Genomic DNA, 21395 nt, shown 5'->3' on the forward strand with positions numbered 1-21395 from the left:
GCTTTTTCATTCTACAATGGGAATTCCTCTGTGTAACAGATTTTCCCTGAATCACATTTATGCTCAAGGATTATTAGATTTCTAGGGTTCTACAGCTGTGTTTCCACATGCCTTTGATGGTAATGAAATATTACTGCATTTACCATACCTAGATAAGTAGGAATTATATAAAGTAATTCTATCAAATAACACTGACATGCATAATACACACCACCATTCCTATTTTTAGATTAATTAAGGAATCTAACTCTCATTGATCTTTAAATTTCTAATCTCTTTTGAAATCTCAGGCAATAAAAAGCTGTCAGCATTCATTTGTGGCTGGTAATATAATAAAGAATTAATCAAAAGTCCAAATTTTACTTTCTGACTCACTAAACTAAGGAAAAGAAAGTTTTAAAACATGACAGAGAATGTCTCAGAACTCTAAATAAAACCTGTCTGTTAATAACAAACAGGGGCTTGATGCTTTTACTGAGGCAGTAATTAAAATGCTGGTGTAATCTACTGATGACATTTTATGAAATCATTTATTAATTTGCCATTTTTAGTCAAATTCTATTAAAGAATCTCCCAGTTTTTCATTTGCCTGCATCATCTGCAAAGATGATGCTGCCAGAGCATAGAGGTTCAAAATCTGGGAAGCTTCATGTCACAAATATTTTTCCCACAACATGAGGCATGTACAATGTAGTCACTGTCAACACCTTACTCATGAAAAATCTTCTACAAAGGATTATTGCGGTATAAACACTACACTTTAAAAGTGTCACTATAATATTTCACTGAGCATTGTGTCCTTCAGTTTCTTTTGATGACCTTCCAAAATATGTTGGTAAACACTGCCTTAGAAAGGCACCCATTCTGTGATGATTTGTTGTGTAGCAAGTAATACGGTAAAAAATATGTTTCCAGAAATGAATGTGAAAATGATTCCTTTCTTTTACTTCATGTAGAATTTACTATCTCCAACATCTGTGATGTGACAAGGTCATCAGAGAGGCAAGGAAAGAGGTTTTGTTTTTATTTTTAAAGACTAGGGAACTATAAACAGGCTGGAAGATGATTGGTGAAAGGTTTATTAACCTGAACAGAAGGTCATTAAAACAAGTGAAAACCACTTAGAATTCAGATAGATTTCTGTTGTGTTACTGAGGAGAGAGATATTTTTAGAATACATGAAGATTATTATCGGAGACTATTTTTAGATTAGTGAACAACATTTCAGTTATGTAAGGAATGTGCGAGGCCATTTATACATTTATCAAAACAATACTATTTTGATAACTGTTTTTTAGGAGCAAAAGGATAAAATACAGTGTAATGTGGTCATTAAGCTTGTCTTGTCACTGATAAAAGCCTGAAAGAAATTGATTGTATTCTGGTCTTCCAGAATACAAATTCCTCATACTAAGAGGAAATCCCATTAAGTTGCTGATCTTGAACTAGTATTCTCAATCATTGATAAAATCAGCCACAATATTCTGCAAGAAAATACTTATTGTCCTTCCTGTTGTCAATCATTATTAATTTACCTTTCTTCCTATATTACATCCCATTAATCATAATAAAATTTGTATGGCTCAAAATCATCTGAAGAAGATCTAGGCCCCAAAACTTTAAACTGAGCACTCTATTTCAGTCCTAGGGGAAGAGAACAGATTCTGTAAAACAGTGAACAATAGGTTAGTATCCTTTACATGCAATTGCAGTGAAGTAACACAAGATCCATCTTTGGTCAGTAAATCCATGAAGTTCACAGGATCACAGAATGCTGGAGATTGGCAAGGACCTGTGGAGGTCATCTAATCCAAGCCCCCTGCTCAAGCAGGGCCCACTTGAGCCAGTTGCCCAGGACCACTGGGAATTCTGAAGATGGTTTTAGAATATCTCCAGGGATGGAGGATTCACAACCTCCCTGGGTGACCTGTGCAGGCACCTGATCACCCTCACAGTCAGATTCTTGGTCTTCAGAGGGAACTCCTGCATTTCAGTTTGTGCCTACTGTCTCTGGTGCTGTCACTGAGCACCACCGAAGAGCCTGGCTCTGACTCTTTGCACCCTTCCTTTAGGCATTTCTGTGAATTGATAAGATACCCTTAAACCTTCTCTTCTCCAGGCTGGACAGTCACAGCTCTCTCAGCCCTTCCTCACAGGAGATGTGCTCCAGTTCCTTGATCATCTTTGTGGCCCTTTGCTGGATTCTCTCCAGCAGGTCCGTGTCTCTCTGGCCCTTGGGAGCTCAGCTCTGGACACAGCACTCCACGTGTCTCTCACCAAAGCTGAACAGGGGGGAGGATGGCCTTCCTCCACCTGCTGGCCATGCTCCTAACACTACTCAGGACTCAGCTGGTGTTCTTTGACAGAAGAGGGTATTGCTGACTCATGTTCAACTACGTGGCAACCAAGACTCCCTTTCCTTTTCTGCAAAGCTGCTTTCCAGAATCCATTGACAACAAAGACACCATGCAGCATTCCATTCATGCATCCCTTCCTGTGTCCAAGCTACTCAAACAGTTTTAACCAAACCAAGGTTAGGTTAGAGAGAACAAAGCTGAGAACATCTACCCAGTTATTCTATAGTGCTACTCTCTCCTCACATTTTACTGAGATGTATTCTGAGAATCATGTATTCTGAGATGAAGTATGCTCCAGAGCCTCAGGCTAGGCAAAATACGTAGGTATAGCTACGTATATGTGGTTAAATATAAAGTTAATAATGGAATAAAGGCAGTTCTCAATCACAATATGAAGAGAGAATATTCATTTTGCTGATTTAGGTATGATTTTATAGGTAGGCAGCAGAGTTAATATATATCCAGACACACTTGGAAATATTTACATTTTCAAAGGCATTGATCATCCACAAAGGAACTAGCAAGATGTATGAGTAATAAAAGTAGTGTATGGGACAGAAAACAGCAAAGACAAGTTCCTATTAAACTAAAAAAAAACCCATATACATTTAAAAATTACACTATCCAAAATGACAAATACCAAAACAAATTTATGGAAACATAAATTCTCATTTGAGTGATTTTGAACATTCAGAAAATATCTACCTTAACCAAATAAGTACAATTTTCAGTATTCTTACATTTTTGGCAAAAATGCATGTTTGATGCTAGTGACAGTTTGTGATTCGATGAGGGACTGTCCTCTTAGGGACAGACAGATGGTATGGGACTGGAGTGTAGAAGGGAACATAGAAGGTAATAACCACAAAAGATAAAGCCAAAAGTTAGAGCTTAGAATTAAATCAGAATCACAAAGTGAAAAAAATGACCCCATATAGCAGGTGAGCCTATTTCAGCTAAATAGTTTCTTCCTTCAGAAGGAAATGCTGTATTTGATATATTCTGGTGAGCTCACACATATCCTCTGCCCTTATACAACAGAGAAATTCCCTAAAGGGCATAAGAGTAAGGCTAGAGCACCAAGAGATTGTTTTTTTTACTGTATCCCTGGGCAGGATTACCATATTTCAAAAGCCAAAAGTATAAGATGTCCTACAGAGGCCTTGAAAGCAACCCAACCCTCCCAAGGCAACAGTAGAAGATGCTGCAGTTGATTAACTTCTCCCTCAGCATCCAGAACACCACTATATAATCCATTATCATCTCTGGAACTCCACCTCCCTAGAACTTCCAGCTCCCTGTCTGCTCCAAGCAGTTTCAGTTGAAACACCATGTTCCCACAGCCTTCTTGCTCTATGGTCTCAGTAATTGGTACAGCTGGTCAGGGGATCTTTTCCAGCCAGGCAGAGCATGAAGGGAAAATGAATTAAGCAACTCTTTTTCCAAACACATGAGAAATGAGAGTAGTGCATCATCCCTTTATTTGAACAAATATGTAACCTTCATATTTATGTGTGCCACACAAATTTTGATAAACTGATTTGTTCTTATTATTCACAACTGGGAAAAGGAAGTAGATTTTTCATTTAAAAAAAAGCTATCTTCTTACACATTTGCACAATACCGCATGTTTTGAATAGTCTTTTTTAGCATATAAAAAAGCTGATCTTGCTTAAAGTAAAAGAAATACAAATTTCTATTAATACTGATTTTCATTGTGTTTCTGTAGAGGAATTTTAAATACTAAGGCTTGGCTGTGCAATTAAATTGTCTTTATGCAATGCTCCTTTTTTGGAAAATATGCCCCGATGGGAAAGGCCAGACTGCGTATCTTTAGCAAGCCAGATGTTACCTGTAACTCAGAAACATTCCCAAAGTACTCACAACATTTAAGGACCTTTGTGTGATGTCTCCTATTTTACATACCTTTGGCATGGTGACAACTAAATGACCAGTTGTTTGTGATCTTTTAGCAGAGCTGCTGTCTGGCTTCACTTCCTCAGGGAGCACAAGCTGAAAAGGCTACAAGACAAAATGGAATTGAAGTTTATCATGCTAAAATATCTTTTTCTTTCTTTCACATCGACAAAACAAATACAAAACCACCACTATCACATCCTTTGATTTAAAGGATACTGCAGGTCTAAATACTTTAACTACAGGTATGGTATTACTAAACCTAATAAATTATGCTAAATAGTTTTGCTTACAAGTAGAGTCAGATGTATGTTCCTGAATTGCTGCCATTCCTGAAGTGGTATTTCTAAAGAAGGTTATAAAATGATGCTTGACTTATATTAGCAATTAAATGAGAAAGATTATCCAATCTATTTAGACATAAATCAATTCTCAAGATTTGTTTATGCAGTTGGCTCAGTTAAAAATAGGGATTTTGGTTTACTGTGGAAGCACTCTGATTTATTTTTTTTTAATGATGATAAAATTAAAACCACCAAGAAAAGAGAAAACTGGAATTACATTTTCAATGCCCTTCCAAAAGAACATACATCCATTGGTTTCTGTCAGCTATAAATTCCAGATTGTGAAATTGCTAAATTCTTGTCTAGGGCAACTAGGAAGCTCTCTTCTAAAGTGAATTATGGTACACTTGCGGGGGGAATAAGAAGAGAGGAGAGAATGAAAGTGAAATTTTATTTCAGGCTTTGTACATCTTCTGGTTAGGACTTCCAGAGTTTATATGTGGTTCAAAATAATGTTGGTATTGAAAGAATGTTCTCTCTGCATAAATGCAAATGACTGGTAACTTACAGAAGTCAGATCCAGAGTCCACTGAATAACTGGCAAACATTAACTCTTGATTGAAATGAATGTATAAGAAATCACGCACCTTTCCCTTCACCAGTACTCGTATGTAAGTTGGCTGCACATCAACATCAAGTAAAGAAGTGTCCAAATGTCTTCAGAATGAAATATATAAATAAAATGAAATAAATGAATCAATCTACAATAGACCACACAGCTCTTTCAAAGTTTCACAGTTTATAAAGCACAAGTTTAAATTTCAGTTATTAATTTTTTCAAAATACTACTAGGATTTAAAGTTTTGGGGAAAAACACCCCATGATCTTCCTGTGAATGTCACTTACTTACAATGTCTAAATTCTGTCAAGCCCATGACATTAGCTATTGCATAACTGCAAGGATTCAAAATCCTTGAGGAAAACAAAAAGGTCTTTCATCTGTTAGTTCAGTGCTTTATATTAATATGAAAATTAATCAATATACTATTTAAAATTGTGAAAATAATTTGCTACTTTTCCTTCTGAAGGTTTTGCTACTAAAATTATAACAGAAATTCCCTTTTTTTTGTACAGAATTTGCTGGAAAACAAAGAACAGATATACTTTCCACTCCCAGAGAACCCAGTAACTTTAAATCTTTCAAACAAAATTTGTGGCCTATAAAAGCTCCACTTTTACATCTGCTCTTCACTATGTGACACCTGATGTGACTCATGGAAATGAACAAGTACATATTTCCCATTTCCCTTCTTTTACAATGTTACTTTACAGGTGAATTTTTCAAATGTTTTAGTCTGCATTTCTTACAAGTAAGCACAGACTATTAAAATATGGACTACCCAGGGTCCCAAAGTGTTCAAGAAATGACTGTATGTGGCACTTAGTGCTGTGGTGTAGCTGACAAGGTCATGATGGGTTAAAGGCTGGACTTAATGATCTTGAAAGTTGTTTCCAACCTAAATGATTCTGTGATTCTGTAGTACATCCAGCAATTTATTGCACCTAAATAGATTTTTTGAGGTTCTAGGAAAAGATCTATATCTTATAAGTCAGAAACATAAGTCAGAAACATAGAGCAAACCACTTTTGAGGGAAAGTAATGACTTTCAAGGGAAGCATACCTGGCATGAATAATATTTTAGTGCTATAAAACTAGTTCAAGTTTTATGTAACAAGTTTCTATTATGGATAGATAAAGTTGTGGGTTACCTGAAGAATGGTAAAGGTCTCATGCCAGCTTAGCAGTATATCTATGACCTCCTTGTCATATTTTGCCTGATTCAACCAAATTTGTTTCAAGCAATGGTCTGGTACATTTCAACAATAGGCATGAGCCATGGACTCTTTCCGCTAATCAAGGAAAATGAGACAAGTCTACTCTGTCTCAGGGAGAAGAAGAATTTTAACTAGAAGCACATGAACTGTACTGAAGCATTCTAGGGCCAAAGCATGAGCAAAAAACCCACTCCCTACAGCCTTTATCTGAAAAGGAAGAATGAAAGAATGGATAAGATTTTACATATGTAAAAGAGAACAAGCGTGGAAGACACCTGTTCTGCCTGTGGGCTGCAGAAATCAGTTCCCAAAAGGACTATTGGACACAGCGTCCATTCAGGATTAACACAACAGTCTGAAGGGCCTTTGGCTTATTCAACTTCACTTCTTTGGCACAGGTTTTGAGATTGGTTCCATTATCCACTACATGATTTGTTTTCTTCTTGAAAAGTCCCTGTTACAGAGAGCAGTGTAATTGAAGCACTGTGTATTACATCTTATGAGTGGCAAAAATTATTGGGAAAAAAGATCTGACCTGTAAACAGCAAGATCCAAGATGATCTGGTTGTTTTCTTCATCATCTTTCAGAGAAAAATGAAGCCTAATAACAATGAAAAGAAACACCTCCAGGATAAATACTACTGGAGTGAATAAGCAAACATAACAGCATAGTTCAAATGTTAGCAATTTTAGATGAATATAAACACCATTTAAACAATATATCATGTGATCATAGAAACAGTTGTAATTTGCCCCACGAACAGAAAAAATACTGGTATTTGAGCCAAGGTCACTGATATTTATTTTCTGTTCTCCCTACACAAACCACAAGAAAAAAAATCCTCTGCTGAAGATCAGTTAAAAGTAAGCTCATTCTGACAATGCAGAACGAGAGACATCTGCTGGTGAAACCTGTTACTCTATTACATCTTCACAGAAAAAAACAAGTTCCAAATTTTATGAAAAATACACAACTTTCTAACTCTGACCTTATGGTATGTTTAAAGGAAAAAGCACTTTTGTTCATAGTAATTAATTTTCCCCAAGTATAATGTCTCTGCATTTCTAGAGTAAAACCTGATTTGCATAATATTCTTGATTCTATAAGCTTTGAATTTGAAAATGAGCCTGTAGATTGTATTAGTTGTGTGTTTGTGATCTTTTGGCTGTGTTCTTAAAATTGAGAATTAATCTTACCAGTTATAAATTGATGCCATCTATTACTACAACTGTAAGGAGATCTAGTCTAGGCTTACAAGTTCTGCTCATATGCTCAAACATCTCCCATGTATGAAAGCAGAGAAAAAACAGAATGAAATTACCTACAAATTAGAAGCTTTTGATAAATTAGTTATTAGTATAAAATGAAAGGATTTTGCTTAATATAAGTTATCTGGAGTATTTCAGTGACATTAAAGTACTTAGATGTGTTTAGGTAATGGAAAGATGCTCAAATGTTAACAGATCAGATGATAAATTTTTTCAGCAATAAAAATATTTGCCAAATAGTTTTCAGTCTTTGCTCTCCTATATTCTGGAACAGTCAATTTGTAAGAAAGATTACAAAGGGTTGTACTTTCTGAGTATTTTCTAATGGAAAAGTGCAAAGAATACAAAACAGCTTTATTTCCTGTCTGGCTGCATCACTGATCTTGAGAATCCACTAAAACATGAAGGGTGAACAAGAGGACAGAACTATAAAATTTTCCAGGAGGAATCTTAATTAGTACTGAAGAAGAGAAATAGTCTGTCCTCAGCAGCAAACAGCCTTTCCTCTTGCTAACTTTCCAAAAGAACATCAGAGAAGTTTGGACATTTTTATGGACATGAGACTTCCACGTTGAAGCAAAAACTTTGGAGAACACCATCTGCTTACTTGTATCTATTTCTTTATGTCTCTCCAATACACTGCCAGATTGCACTGAACAGCTGTGACATTCTTGAAGTCATGACAAAAAATGCTCATTGGTCTGGCTTTATGTGGGCACATCCACAGACTAAATTTGGAAAACTCGGGTGACACAAACAGGGATGCTACTAACAGTGAACTCTTGTTTCTTCTAAAAAAGGTAGTAGGGATTTAGTCTAAATGTCTCTGCTTTTTAGAGGCACAAGCAAGTTCTATTAACACAAGATTTAAATTATTTTAGGCTTATTTTTTGGATTAGAAAATTATATAATTTTTTTCCAGTCAACACATTTTTACTGAAAAAAGCACATCAGTACAATGGAAAGTATAGACAGACTAAACATGGCTCTACATGACACTAAACATGATACTAAACTCTTCTACTACCTTTAATTATCTCAGTTTTACTGAAAACTGTGCACTACATATAATTTCTTGAATTTTCAAGGATTTCTAAATGTCCAAGATTTAGAAAGCAGTCTTCATGCTAATAATAAGCATGTTCATAGATTTGGTTTTGCAGCTAAATTGGTATTAAATGGAAAAAAACTTCTCAAGGGAACAGCAAAGAGGTAAGTGGCCACTTTCTAATGCAGGAGGCCCCTGTGGGGAGCTGTTTATAAGGAACAATGTTTACACAGAGCCTCTTGCTTTCTATTAGAAAATGGTTTGATTCAAGTAAAATCAATGGCTGATATACCTGGAAACTCATTCCAAAATACCCAAACCCCAAGTGCCTTTGTCAATGGTAAAACACAAGACACTTCCCTGTATTCCCATCCTCTGTTGCTGGAGACCTCACTCAGAGTCACAGGGCCTCTTGCCACAGAAGCTGATTATCCTGCCCAATTCCGACAGTTTTTCACCTGTCTTCATAGGACAGGTGATTTTTTCTGGAAATATTACTGGGATGTATATTTTCACATTTAAAGTGACTTCTCATACACATTTATCTTCAACAATTAAACTTTTTATATTATTAGCAAGATGCTCCAAGAAAGAGCCTTACTACAGAAGGAAAAAGACCAAAAAAATCTTATATCTTTTACAGAAAAACAAGTTCTTCAATATTTAAAGACAAAGATGTTAAACAATCCTCAACACTTAACGCAATGACAACTGATTCTTTTTCCAGCATCAGAATATAAATTTAGAATACAGTTTTCCCTCAAGGAATATAATACTGCAAAAAGAATTTCTCAGTTGTCTTATTTTTGGATTGTCTCATATATTGAAATAGTGCCCAAATCAACTACAGAGAGATTAGACTGTTTAACCTCTTAACCTTACATACTTAGGCACATTCACATTCAGAACTTTTCCTTCTGCAGTGACCAATGTCCAAGCAGTCTTCTCTCTCTTTTTTGATTCCCTTAACAAAACAGAAAGAACTATTATTTATGATTAATCATTAAAAAGTTGCATTATTATGTATAATAGCAAAAATAAAGAAGAGGGTCAGAAGAGGTAAGAATTATCTGGTATTTGATGTTGAGGCTACAATTTAGTTCAGGAACAACACAGATGTTCTCAATGTCACATCGAGAACATCTAAAGATGAGCAAATACATGACTTATATGGATAGTGACTTCTTCTGTATGTCACCATGTCCATTATCAAATAGAAATATTTCAAATTATCTGGTATACCACAAGAAAACCATGGATGGCTTACATCTATGAAATGGGACATTTTTCTATTTCATTTTTCTAGTCAAACTCATCATGAGGTGTTGCCACTGTTAAATGGCTTGATGTATGGGCAAGCAATTCTACAGAGTTTTTATTCATGCTCACTTGATTACTCATACTGAACAAATGCTTGGCCTGCCTCCAAACAGCATCTGTCTCTCAATCACTATTTTGCTCTAGCAAAAAGAATTTTAATGGTCAAAAGATTAAAAGCAGCATAAAATAGGATACAGTAGGACCAAAGGGCAGACATATAGATTATTTGTTGATGCATATATTACATTTTTTGTTGTGTTCTTTGTTCAAAAAATGCAATACATATTCCTGATTTTTTGATGATGTACTGATGTATTACTTTAATACTCGCTATCCATTTCCAGCTATTAGCAATTAAACTATGTCTGACTTTCATTAAGTGCAATAAACTAGCTAAGATAAATTTATCTGCCCAAACAAAATAGATCTCAGTAAGACCATTAAGACTTGTAATACTGGTATTTTCCTGTGTAAATGTTTAGATTATGAGCAAGGGAAGGAAGAGCAAGGAATCTTAGTAACATGAAAAAGAAAAGTCTGCTCACAGCTAAGTAAAAATACTGAGTTTTCTTTTAAAATAAAGCACTGTAATTGTCATGTTGCATTAATCCACTCTTCAGATGGTCAATATAGTGATTATGGTCACTTTAGTCAGCATATTAAAAGGGAAAACATTTCTCAAAAAAACCCCAACAACAATCCATTGCTTCTTTTTTGTTCCTGAACCTATTTCTCACTATAAATTCAAGATTAAGACCATGTTAAATGTAAATCACTAATGATAGATATACAATATTATTGATTTAGAACACCTTGGGGGAAAAAAAACCATAAAAATAGACCTGATCTATAAATACAATGGATTTGAAGAAGAAATAAAAACACTTCAATAGATCTACTGGAACAACTACATAAAACCAGTTTCTGTTTAAGAAATAAAATTATCCAAGTGTTAAACACTATTCTATAATATAAATCAGCTTTTATGTGGGATTTGTGGGCTGTCAGTCTTCACACCTGAATTCCTAGACTTGACACTTATATGCAAAGTGAATGAACCACCACTCTGTTCAAAATATATTCTCAGAAACACTTCAGAAATTATATACTACCACCTGTTAGCTTTTAATAATCTGTTCCCAGATGAAACTATCTATTCATGTGAACCATTTTAAGGAGATGCCATGAAATTTTCTCAACACCAAATCAAAATGACCCATGAAAAGATTTTTAAACTCTTTCAATGCCTTGGAAATTTAGAAAAATTCAGAAATTAATTATTCTATCTTTATTATAACACTCTTTGGACTGTCCTTGAATCTTTAAAGGGAAGCATTTGGAACACATTTGATTTTGACTTGAGCAAGGCATTTCCAAACACAGCAAAACTCAAACTGGCTAGAATCTGAGTTTCAGAGAAGTTCTTCCAGGAACTTGAATTAATAATAGCAACAAATTATGCACATGTCCAGATTTCCTGGAGAATTCCCTTGGACTGACTTTTTCAATACTTAGCCTTGACAAAAAATTTTTAAAAGCAAGCCCTTAAAAAAAAACAGCTAAAAAAATCTCCAGCACAAAGTATGTTGTGTAAGAGAGAGAGAGCAAGAAAGAAAGAAAAAAACCCATTGTAAACAAAAAGACATTGTTTACAATGTCTGTGGAACTGATAAGCCAGCAGCAATAAAATACTGTTTTGTTTTTTTTTTTTTGCTAGTATCTGCATATATTTTGCATGTTCAGCAAAACAAGTAACAAATTTATAAAGTCTTAAAGGCTTTTCGGGGACCAGACTTCTTCAGATTCACTATGCCAAATAACATAAAGGATCTTATGACTTGTGACAAATATTTTTCAAAAAGTATGAGAAAAAAAATTCTCAGTTACATGGAAAAAGTGCCTGAAATGCCACTTGTGCAAAATAACTTGTAGCATGGCCTGCATTACATAACGCAATCTGCACTATGGATAAATGTTTTTAGCAGAATGTTAAATGTTGAACTACACAAAACAGCCAACAGAAAGGCAGAACTTCTAAACTCCATAAAAAGTTAAAAAAAATATTCAAAAACTTTGAGGAAAACTAAAATAATAAGTACCTAAATGAAGTGTAGAAAATAATAGAAAATAAAATCAACAATCTGAATATTTAGTTTAGACTGTACATGCCTCTTTTAACAAGCAACAGGGATTTAAGCTGTCAGTTCTCAGTAATATTTAATGTCAGGCAATCATCTATCTGCCGCTTCTCTGCCCCTTTGAAAATTTCTCCTTCAATTCATCAAAGATATTAAAACAAAGAAGTACCTTCCATTGTCTTTAGCTCTCCGTTTTTCTTCAATATATCTGTGAGTTTCTAATCTAGATTCTGGAGTATATGGTGTAGGCTCGTCCCAAAATTTTCTGTCTTCATCATCATTTTCAACAGTTCTGCATCTTTCCTGCTCTCCATCTCCTTCTGCCTGATTGGGTTTTTCCTGTGGGGAGTCTGGGCTATACAAGATCACTGAAATGTTATCCCAAAGAAATGAAGGAAAAGTAACTTGCTAATAAATTACTGCAATCATATTTTTTCAACCCAATAATAACAGTACAATTCCTACCAAGAATGGTATTTTAGATATTTGGAGAACATTCTCTACTCTGCTTCTTTTGTCAATCAACAAAGCATATTTAGACATAATGCTTTTCATTTACCTGGCTATGAAGTGGCTATACTTAATCCCCTGAAAACCCTGATAGATAGTTCAACAGATTTAATTTCAGAAAAAGAATTTTCAGATACCCTCACAACTTTCACGCGAGAAAAAACCTTCAGTCCATGTGCTGTTTAAAAATTCCCAATAGTAGGCAGATTAGAAATTTATAAGGTAGCAATGAGTAGCTCCTCAAATGCAATCTTAATACCTGAATAATTTTTGTTCCCTAGCTCTAAGCTTCTGTAAATGTCTATCAATAGAGAGAGAAAACTAAATTTATGATACAGGTGTGAGGATTGAGGACAAAGTTCTGCAGGCAGCTTAATGAAATAGTTTCTATGGGATTAAAAATAAGATGGATGGCAAGTGCAATAGAAGGTGACCCCAGACAAAAATCCTGCTGCTGTCTAGGTAATGTCAGTGACAGGAAGTGGAAGAAGTAGGAAAATCAACACCAAAGGCCTGCAATATTCCATTTCAGTCTTCAGATGACAAAGATAATGCTAAGGCAAAAGCATTTATAGATGAACAGCTGCTTTCTCTGGAACCCCTGCTTTACCTTAAATAAGAATTTCCAGCTGTTCTCCTGCAAGAAGCTATTAATTACACTATTTTGGCACCCGGACAACTTAGCTTGGAGTTTTGGGAGAAAAAATTCTATTCAACTCTGTCTGCAGGTCAATAATAAATTATGTTTGTAACTAATTATAGTTTTCATTAGAAATAATACGGATGAGGAGAAATAACTCGCCTTGAATCAACCATAAAGATGAACAAAAATATTTAAGTGGAATTATGTTAACTCTTTGATGGAAAAAGCCAAACGTGAATAAAGAAAGAATAATGTTTACTCACAAACTGTTGTTTACTGTTACCTGTCAAATTCAAGCTTAGGGTCCATCTGTTTCTGTTTCTCATCCTTTCTTTCTTGCATTCTTCTTTGACCCTCTTCCTTTTCTCTGGCTCTTTTCAGAAGGTAAGCTTGTTCCTGTTCTCTGATTTTCCATTTCACTTCTGGATAGTTTTGAAGGGCTTTAATCCTCTCTGAACGTTCTATTTCTTTACTATCCAAATACTTCCCAAAGGGAAAAAAATCAATATAAATATGTGAAAAATTATAAACACATTCAAACCAATAAATCTATTCAATTATAGTTTCATTTTGATAATTAAGTTCTGTCTATAATTAGACATGCATCTTTCACGTATTAATAGCACTATGTAAGTTATAGTTTATTACAAAGAATTAACAATAACTTGCTATTCAGATCTGAAAATGGTTTTGTGTGTCTAAGATCTGCTTTTAGCATTTTCCAGGAATTTTAATTAGTTTTATTAGACTATACAGTAGAGAGAGTCCCTTCAGCCATCTCTGATCTTTGACTTTGATTCAGACCAAAATTATTTCTTTTGATGTCTAAGTTTATTGCCAACTGAGTAAGTTGAATCTACTCTTAATAAGTTAAGCAGTGCCTGTGCTTCTCTGAGGAAAATCGTGAGAACATATTTCAGGCCTGAGACTGTTTCATTGACAGGAAATGGTTACATCAGTTCAGTCACAGCACAAAACCTCAAAATCTCAAAGTATCTATTTTCAGCCAATACAATGTAGTGCAATTTTACACCAACTTGTATTTTTTACTGTCTCACACTGCAGGTTTAGTACATATTGTTGGAATGATACCAACAACTCACTAACTTCCTGCAATTGTGCTAATAATTTAAAAATACATTGTATATAACAACCATGTGGAAAAAAGTGTCAGAACTGTACATTTATTTGAAAAAAAAATTGAAAAACTTTTGTTTAAGAATCTCCAATAAAGATGACAGAGAAGTTAATGAATAATTGTGGTTTCATCAGAATAGAACCAATTATTATCATATTATTTATTGTAGTAATTTATTCTTTGGAATAAAATTTAATTTCCTGTAAACATTAAGAAAAAGTCTATTAGCTTTCCAAGTACAGGTGTTTATTTTGTTTATGACAAGTATGTTTTGCCAACAGTACTCATGGTTCATCTGGATTTAAATTTAAGTTTTAAAATCTTACTTTTAATTGCTGAAGAGTTGCCACTACAAATTGTCTATAACCTTCAAATTCAGTACATGGGTTACCCATTAGAAACAACTCCTTCAGGTGAATGTTACATTTTAGGGATTCAATACTGGAGAGTTCACCAATGAAATTTGCTGTCAGGTCAAGTTTCTTCAATTCTTCACAGCCTGTTTGAAAGAAATCTCAATTCAATTTGTCCATAACATAACTGTACAGGGCATACATACACACACATGTACACACTTGGATATAAAACTCCATTTGTGTTCTGTAAACTGGTTTCATTCTATCAGAACACATCTTTTCCAAGACTGAGTAAAAAGAGTGACTCACAGCTAAAGTTTATGAGCTTACAATATTTACAGGAATAAAAAAAATCAATAAAATACAAAATACCATAACATCGTTGGTTTTATCAGTATCAAAACTTTGTGGACATTTATAGACAAGGTATTAAATATTTAATTTTCAGATAAGCTGGATTTCATTTTAACAGTCTGATTGCCTCAATACCCCCTCTCAGCTAAATCTCAATCATATGGCTAAAATCCAACCCAATTGCTTAAAGACAGTAGGATCAATTATGAGTTCCAGTTCTGGGTATGGTTAATCTCTGGCAATATTGTTCAAGTACAAAGAAAAGATCTCCCAAAAACTCACTGTAAGTTAAGTTTTCCAGTCTGTGGACTCAGCTGTCATTGTAAATACTTTATCACTTGTTAAATTGAAAATACTGGTGAGAAAGTGTACTAAAACAATTCATTACAAACAGAAACTCTAAATTAGGTAAAAAAATGCTCAAGAAAATCGGATTTTTTAATTTATTAGCCTTTCCTTTTATCATAATGTGTCCATGAATCATAAACTTGTCTCTAAGAATAAAAAGTTTAGCTGAGAGCAAGCTCAACTTTGATTTACATCACTGTAATCACTTTTCTTTCCTGGTCTATTTGCTAAGTTTTATGCACAGTTGAGCTGTAAGAAAGTAAACAACAGAACAATTTATTAGGGGATTTAAATAACCCAAATTTATGCAAGGACCAATCCAAAGGTTGTAACTCCTAAGTAAATGACAAATCGCAGTAATAAATAATACAGCCTGATAGATTAATTTAAAATTTAGTGCCATGAAAACAAATGCAACTTTCTCAGCAAATTCCTAAATATGTACTACACTACTTACTTCTTCACCATTTTCAAATTTGTGTTTAGACTATTTGCTTGTTTCTTATTTAAGCCATCCTCTTGAATCAGCTTGCAGACTTAAAAACACAAAGTAAACCAACAAACCACCCAACTAAACCAACAAAAGAAAAACAAAACAAAATGAAAACACACACACACACATACAAATAACCAACCAACCAATCAGTTTGTTTGAGTTTTTTTTTTTTTAACTGTTGCTTTGTCAAGGTGGATATATTAAAGATTCAGCAACTGGCCTAATCAGAACTGAGAAACAGAAAACAATAAAGTAATAAATTATTCAAGTCATATGGCATGTGTTTATGGGTCGCTCCAAGTCTTAGATTTTAATCTTGGAAAATGCCGTATTTTGCACATGAAATGCAAACATGCACATGAAATGTGCAAAAGTGACAGAATAAAGGATTAAACACAGAAAAAACAGACAGGATTTCAAGCCATGAAAGAGAAAAAAATCCTCTGAAAACCTCTTTTAAAAAAACTCAGACCCTCAATGCAACCTGTGCTGAGTACAGAACCTCCTTGTGTGTGACATTTGATTCCTGAAGATAAAGCGTGACCTGGAGACATTTAGGAAAGTTCAGTGGGGAAAATTCAGCAATAGGAAGTGTTTGCTACAAAGAAAAACTTACTGAAACCCTGCACCCAAGGATCCTCTACATAGCCACAAAATACCCCTACAGGTGAGGACACTTAATGACTTCCACCCTCTTTTACACCAAGTCACAACTTCAGTGTTCTCATATGAAAAGGCAAAATGGCTTTTTTCAAAATCTGACCTTCCAGATTTTCAATTCTTTCAATGTTGTTCAAAGCTACATTTAAATATTCCAGCTTCTTTAGTTTGCCCACATTTTCTGTAACAAAACATAGATGGATTATTTCAGTTTTCAGCACTGGAAAGGATAATATGGTTTCACTTACTTACTTTACTTCAAAGCGACTATGATGCAGAAAAATAAGGACAAATCAGAATATGTACCACATTACTGGACATTAATATTTTAATGTTAATAAAAATACCAAAAAAAAGTTTTCTGAAAACATAAAATAAAAAAGCAAAAAGACATAAGGAAAGTTATAAACACATTTTTATCACAAATCCATAAAACACATATCTAATTCAAGAGGAATGGCTGCAAAAGCATAGTGAGACATTCTATCTTGGGAAATGTGAGATAGCTACAAATTTGGTGACATGAATCCTACCACAGTTTACTAAGAACTTGGAGAGGCATTTTCTACATAATTCACTAATTATGACATCAATTTCTCAGCAAGAACTTGTGCAGCTTAGTTTGGATGTTTGTTTTTGTTGCAATATTTCTGTAACGAAATGAATATTTCTGTATTTCTGAATGATGTGAGAGCTGTGTTGAAGCAACTGGTACCTCTCATGCAGACAGGGGATGCCTGACAAGCCCCTGCTTGCTCATGTGGCAGGGCTGATCTCGAGAGCTGCATCAAGGTTTGCTTTAAGAAGAGAAAAGCCACAGCCCAACAGAGCCAATATAAACCATTTTTTTATTATGTTCAGAAACATTCTTGGAACTGCTGGGTCCTCTGCTGGGTTCTCTGCAAGGAGATGTTGGTATCCACTGGGAAGAAAAACTTCTCAACTCCAATACTATGTAACAGCCTCTGTTGACAATGATTTTGGTCACCACCATAGTGTGAGGAGGGGCTGGTGGTGATTGTTTTGTTTGTTTTTTGGTTTGGGGTTATTTTTTTTTTTCATTTGTAGTTAAGGTATTACCTCGGAAAGCTGTCATATTATACAAGAATACATGAATCAGAAAGTTGAATACTTTTTCAACTCCTACAGTTAGATTATGGTAACATAAAAATGAAATTGCTGGAAAAAATGTTGTGTTAAAAAAGCAACAATCTGAATATCTGTGCTAACCTGAAGAAGGTCTGAGTGTTGACAGAAAAACCACAAAAATTAATACTGTGATATCAGTGTCCGTGGTATATGGTAAACTCTTTGACTCTCTGCCACAAGATGGGATATTTAGAAAATATCCTTATTTTTGAAATTTAAATCCATGAAAGGTGTTTCACACTCATATACTAGTGACTTCTATCTCAGTAGTATCTTTTTAATTTAAAATTTCTCTTGCAAATTCCTGAGCTTCTTAGAAATTTAAGAAAGCAGGAAAGGGACTCTTGTTAGGAGCACAGTCCCTTATATATAGTAGAATTTTTTTTTTCTGATTTCAGAATTATGCACGTGAATACATTTTAAAAGAATCATACTGACAAAAGACTTACCAATTTTTGGGATGAGATTATTCTGAAGATAGAGAATTTTTAAATCTCGACACCATTTGTCAAGATGCTCTAGCTTTTCTATTTCCTGCTGATGTAAAGAGATTTCTTCCAGTGAAAAAATTTCACAGTTGTTATGTTCTGCACGTCTTCTAACAAGATCTTCAGTGACTGAAAGAAACATTACATGTCATATTTTCCTGTAATAATTTTCTGCCATCTGACTTACGAGCAAATTATAAAATCATTAAAATACTTTGTTCCACCATACCAAATACCCAGTAGAAATGACAACAAAAGTAAAATCTGCCAGAAGAGATATCAAGATATCAAGAACCAAGTAGTTTTGACCCACTCTGCCACAGTAAACATCTTTTGCGAACACAATCACGTCACCTGTAACATTTTGAAAGATCCATATGAAAACTGCTGAGTCTTCCATAAGAATGTGATACAACCCTTGCAGAAATTAATCCAGCAGCCACTATTTTCAGCATAGCTTGGGTTGCAGATTGATTCATGTAGACAAGTAGTGGAGTGTTTTATGCTGTTTTATTTCCAGATGTCAGATGTTCACATCCCAGACAGCAGCAGGGGGTGGGGGGGAAGCAAACTACAGTGTGTCATCATATTCTTCCAGCAGCACAGGGTGCACAGAAATAAGCAGGATAAATGCTGAAAGTGGGCAGATATTATTTATGTCATAACTAATTCATGCTTATAAATGTTTATGTTAGAATGAAATGTATACCTGGTATTTCTTAGGCACTACCAGCTCATCAGAGCCAGCAATGGAGTTTCAGTGGCTGAAAAACACCAGAGACCTGGGCTCAGTTATCATGCTGTAATATTTAATGCCAGGCAGTCTTTCAAACAGTAAAAAGGCTCTGTATAATGAAGGTAAAGAAATTCTACAAAAACCAGTGCTCACTCCTGAGCTAGATGCTAGAACTTTGTTTCCAGCACACTGCAACAAAAAATGCCAGCATTTTCCTCTCCTTGACAAGCACTGGACTGTAGTGAAGTACTGAGGAAAAAAACCCAGGGTTTTATCAAGTTAGCACAGGTATTTTCATGATTTTTAATGCTTAAAAAAAGACAAAAAAGCCTTACAAAAAGGATCTGAAGAACAGTGAGTAAAAACAAACAAAAAAAAATACATAAAGATCTGTGAACACAAACTTCCTACCATGCATTAATTAAAAGTACTCTTTGCTTCTTTGTTTCAGGGAGGTTTTGTGAAATCATCCAGTTTTCTAGTGGTCCTGGAATGGCTGCACACATTCACATGGACCAGCAAACTGTGTACCAATACAGCCCAAACTCTCATGTGTCCATACAGCTCCTCTATCTGCAGTCTTTAGGAAAGGGGTGCAACTGGTTGTGTTTATATTATATTATTTATAGATACCCAGGCTTAAATCCCTTCTGCTCAAAAGAGTTTCACCTGATAGAATTAATTGACAGAATTAAATGTGGAGATACAGATGTTGGTTGAAGGGGGGAACCTGTCTGCACATAAATCATGTTGGGAAAGGTGTATTTGTCTCTTTTAACCACATTGAGGAGGTTTATTGCATCTGAATAATCAACTTCCCTTCCACTTGAACTTGATTAAAGTAACAGAGAAAAGAGAAAAAAAAAGTCAATAATTGTGGCTAAATACTTTAGTCTTCACAGTAAATATGAAAAAACATTGACATTTCAAATAAGTTACTTTACAAATATTCTGGAAATAGAAAGGAAAAAAAAGTCTGCTTACTACTGTGTTTGGCTGCAGATTTTTCAGTGCCACTATTACCAAGTAATTTTGAGCAGGAAAACAATACACCCCAATCTGGATACATACACACTGGTGGCAATATTATGCTCTATACCCTTTATACAAAAAGAAGTCATAGAAACTATTCCTGAAAGCTTAATTACAGCCCAATTTCCATTTGCTGATGAAAATTGAAATTATTTTTTCACTCATTCCGCAAAAAATGTCTACTTTCATTAACAGATTTTTTGCAAAGAAAAGACAGTCTTTCACAACAGAAGCTACAGTGAAGCTTCAGAAACCAAATTGAGATCCTGTTGTAGGGAACTGCCTGAATATTTGACATTTTGTATAAGATCTAGTCCATTTAAGAGGAATGAGGGAAACAAGCTTGCATGAGAAAACAAATATTAAATAAAATTTTAAATAACAGCACTCCAGGACATTGACGAACACACTGAACTCACTAAAACGTTCATTAACCAGATTTTCTGGTGTTGCGTGCAGTAAAAAGAGACTGGAGCAGCAACCTGAGAGATCACAGCTACTCCCAAGTTCCCTTGAACACAGGAGGAAATGAGGGATGGCATCAGTCAAGTGGAGAGAAAAGATCTTGAAGTTCGAAAGCCTAGGCTTCCAAAAATGACATATTTTACTCAAAAAATGAAGCAGAAATGAAGGATAACATTAAGGAAATTGAGAGAATAAGCAGATGGACATCTGCAAGTGATGGTGCTGCATTTCAGGAAAGTGAAGTATGCCAGCATTACTTTAAGACTCAAATTCATGCTGCACAGTTCAGGAGATAAAGTCATTCTCCTTCAGGCAGTGCCTGCTCCAAGAGGGCATCTGCCAGCTTCCTGCAGGGAGAAGGAGCTCCTGTCCAACGCGCTGTGTCAGCCCAGCACGGGACTGGCAGTCCAGTATAATATACAATCAAAACAGATTACAAGAAAAGTCACAGAGGAAGGGAACTCCTTTTTCGTGAGTAAAAGGTGTGAGCACTCAGTCTTTTGGGTCATACTGCTGTACCTGTAAAAGATGATCAATTCATAAGTACCAGTACAGGGCATTTTACCCAATTTGGGGCTTTTCCACGTCTGACAGTTCTGAGCTCTGACATAAGCCATCCTATCCAGCATCCCCCCTTGCCCCACACAAAGAGGGGCCCCCACCTGGGCCACCCCTGTCCCCACTGCTGGCCCTCTCAGGGGCTGCTTTGGCAGGCAAGGAACTTTAATATGCTTTACTGTGCCTTATGTGGTGAGATAAAATGGGGGTTGTTGCCAGGGAGGAGCAAAATCTGACAGTCATCCAAGGGAGGCAGGAGGGCAGGGGCAGCCAGGGGAGCGTGGGACGGTGGG

At 35.2% G+C, this 21395-nt stretch overlaps 1 protein-coding gene across 6 annotated transcripts in view; it reads right to left on the minus strand.

The window, feature by feature from the left end:
- Positions 1–21395, minus strand: part of DNAAF11 (dynein axonemal assembly factor 11) — a 34281-nt gene that overhangs the window by 12281 nt on the left and 605 nt on the right. For 2 of the 6 annotated variants that reach the window (XM_031504107.3, XM_085573987.1), the window contains exons 1-10: positions 18666–18806; positions 18273–18440; positions 16778–16855; positions 14787–14959; positions 13606–13805; positions 12339–12524; positions 9598–9675; positions 6930–6995; positions 5206–5275; positions 4284–4379 (exon numbers count right to left, since the gene is read on the minus strand). In XM_031504107.3, coding sequence (XP_031359967.1) covers positions 4284–4379; positions 5206–5275; positions 6930–6995; positions 9598–9675; positions 12339–12524; positions 13606–13805; positions 14787–14959; positions 16778–16855; positions 18273–18440; positions 18666–18711 — 1161 coding nt within the window. In that variant the 5' untranslated portion in view covers positions 18712–18806. Of the gene's footprint in view, positions 1–4283; positions 4380–5205; positions 5276–6929; positions 6996–9597; positions 9676–12338; positions 12525–13605; positions 13806–14786; positions 14960–16777; positions 16856–18272; positions 18454–18665; positions 18807–21395 lie in introns of those variants that run through there. The other 4 variants (XM_031504108.3, XM_031504109.3, XM_085573988.1 and 1 more) reach the window with 4 other exon arrangements.

The sequence above is a fragment of the Lonchura striata genome, chromosome 2 (assembly GCF_050655825.1).
Source record: "Lonchura striata isolate lonStrDom1 chromosome 2, ASM5065582v1, whole genome shotgun sequence".
NCBI classification, from domain to species: domain Eukaryota; kingdom Metazoa; phylum Chordata; class Aves; order Passeriformes; family Estrildidae; genus Lonchura; species Lonchura striata.